Below are 2500 nucleotides of genomic sequence, written 5' to 3'. Positions count from 1 at the left end.
GGAGTCGTTCCTCTCCCCGTCGGTTGATGTATTGCGAGGGTGACAGACAAAAACAAACAGTGGGCCGATCGATGCTGTAAACAGCAGCGGAGTGGGGCAGTAAATAAGCCCTGGTGACGGACGGGACGACCTGACAGAGGCGGGGGAACGCCGGGGGGGGGGATAGGGGGGCACCGGGGGGGGATTTGGGGGGAGCGCCAGGGGGACAGGGGTGATTTGGGAGAGCGCTGGGGGGTTTGGGGTGATTTGAGGAAGGAAGACTGGCGGTAAAGGGGAGGTGCGTAAAACAACGAGGGGGGGTGACTGACACACTGCGTGTCTCTCTTCCCTCTCAGACGTCATCCACACCGTGGGGCCCATCGTCCAGGGCAGAGTGGGGCAGCGAGAGAGAGACGGCCTCCGCAGCTGTTACCGGTCCTGCCTGGACCTCGCCGTCAAGAACCACCTGAGGACCGTGGTGAGGGCTCACCCACACTTGCTGTGGGGATTTTGGGGGACATTTTGTTGGGCTTGAATATGGGGGCTCATCAACACCATAACTATAAACTACAGCATAACCAGATAATATAACTATAACAAACATCCACGCTGTTCGAACGATGCCGTTCTGTAGGCCTCTCGGCTATGTCATCTGCCATTTTTAACCTGGCGCCCTGTAAATTGCGATGTATTTTGATTGGCTATCAGTGTTTTATCGTTCACGCAGCTGGAATAAATTGCTCAGAAAGTGATCTCATCCCGTTCGTCACCACTTTATATCTGTGGTGTGAACTATTTTTAAAACGCCATGTTTATATTTATGGTTCTTCACCTTCTTTGGAGCAGAAGGTGAGGATGAGGAGGGTGGAGGGGAGGACTGAGAAGGGCAGTGTACAAGGGTGATGGAGAATTCAGGAGTAGAGGATGAGGGCAGCATGTAGCCTTGTGGCTAGTGGTTAAGGTGGGTGGGTTGGTGGTTCAAGTGCCAGTGTAGCCACGATAAGATCCACACAGTTGTTGGACCCTTGAGCAAGGCCCTTAACCCTGCATTGCTCCAGGGGGTATTGTCCCCTGCTTAATCTAATCTACTGTTAATGCTTCTATCTATTATTATTATTATTATAGAGGAGGAGTGTGGAGAGAAGGTGGAGAGAAGGAGCACAAGAAGGAATGACCAGGATGGAGTGATGGAGTAGGAGAGGAAAGGAGGAGGGGAGAATTGAGAGTGGTGCAGGGAGAGAGGGAAACGTTCCATGATGTCGTGTCCATATTAATCCCGGAGGTGTGTAACGGGGAGTCTGAGTTACTCCTCTCTCTGTGTGTCCTCAGGCGTTCCCCTGCATCTCCACCGGAGTGTACGGTGAGTCCACAGACAGCTGTGCACACTGGGCCCCGGCGTGGCCCTTACATCTGAGCGATCGGTAAACAGCGGTGTGTGCACACAGCTCAGCGCCTATCTGTGCGCGCCGAAGACATTCCCAGAAACCCACAGTACATTTCAGACACGCTCTCCGAGCGGCTGCCAGCTCGCCCTCGCAAGGAGGGGAGATTTAACCTGCCGTCCAATCGGCGACGCCGCCGAACGTGACGGGCGCCCGTAAGAGCGAATGGGTGAAAGGCAGAGCCCTGGGGGGGGGTCTTCATTAGGCACCGCTGTAGGCCAGGTGTGGCTCTGGCCCTCCTGAGGCGTGAGCCGCCAGGTTTGTGTGGACGTTATAAATGTGCCCTCTCGAAGAGTGGGGCCGAGGACAGCTGAATAATTAAATATCAACAATCAACAATTCAAATGGAATAATTCCCTGTTTATGCAGAATGAAGACCAGACCCCTGAGCCCCTGCAGGGCACTATTTGCATGAGAGTTAGAATTGATTTTAATTGGGTTCTTTGTGAATCCTTTATGGACAGGACTGAGTAGGCCCACTAGATTTTATCCTGTTTGATTGTTTATTTTTTAATTGCATTGTACACTGAAATCATTGTCATGGAATTAATTTACAATTTGGATATTGTTTAGCATTTTTATGAGTATATCCGTTTGTGTTCTTGCAAAGTTTGAAAATAACTGTGATAATAACAGCAGAAAATAACAGCGATAATGTACCTCATAAAAGGAGTGCTTTTCATTGATGTGAAGGAGCAGTGATTTAACTAAAATGAGATCTTGTAATATCAGCCTATTTTTCTGTGAAATCTTGAATGGGATGGAATATAATTTCGATGTAATTTTATAAATTTGCATAATATGTGTAAAATTGCAGGTTAAACATTTTTGTGAGCAGGTCAGGCCTGACAGATAGATGAAACAAAGATTCAGCAGCAATTTTTCAGCTGTGTGTGTGTGTGTGTGCGCGCTTGTGTGTACGTGCGTGGATTAATGTGTGTGTGTGTGTGTGCGTGTGCATGTGTGTGGGTGTGCCCATGTGTGTGTGTGTGTGTGTGTGTGTCTGTGTGTGCCTGTGTGTGCCTGTGTGTGCCTGTGTGTGCCTGTGTGTGCCTGTGTGTGTGTGTGTGTGTGTGTGT

At 49.8% G+C, this 2500-nt stretch overlaps 1 protein-coding gene across 2 annotated transcripts in view; it reads left to right on the top strand.

Annotated features, from left to right (window-relative positions):
* The window catches only part of macrod1 (mono-ADP ribosylhydrolase 1), an 84411-nt gene that overhangs the window by 77043 nt on the left and 4868 nt on the right, over nucleotides 1-2500 (top strand). For both annotated transcript variants that reach the window (XM_061233507.1, XM_061233509.1), the window contains exons 6-7: nucleotides 336-457; nucleotides 1309-1339. In XM_061233507.1, coding sequence (XP_061089491.1) covers nucleotides 336-457; nucleotides 1309-1339 — 153 coding nt within the window. The remainder of the gene's footprint in view (nucleotides 1-335; nucleotides 458-1308; nucleotides 1340-2500) is intronic.

Source organism: Conger conger, chromosome 3 (genome assembly GCF_963514075.1).
Source record: "Conger conger chromosome 3, fConCon1.1, whole genome shotgun sequence".
Lineage (NCBI taxonomy): Eukaryota > Metazoa > Chordata > Actinopteri > Anguilliformes > Congridae > Conger > Conger conger.
The sequence above is the reverse complement of the archived record's forward strand: the minus strand, read 5'-3'. Positions and strand labels throughout refer to the sequence as shown.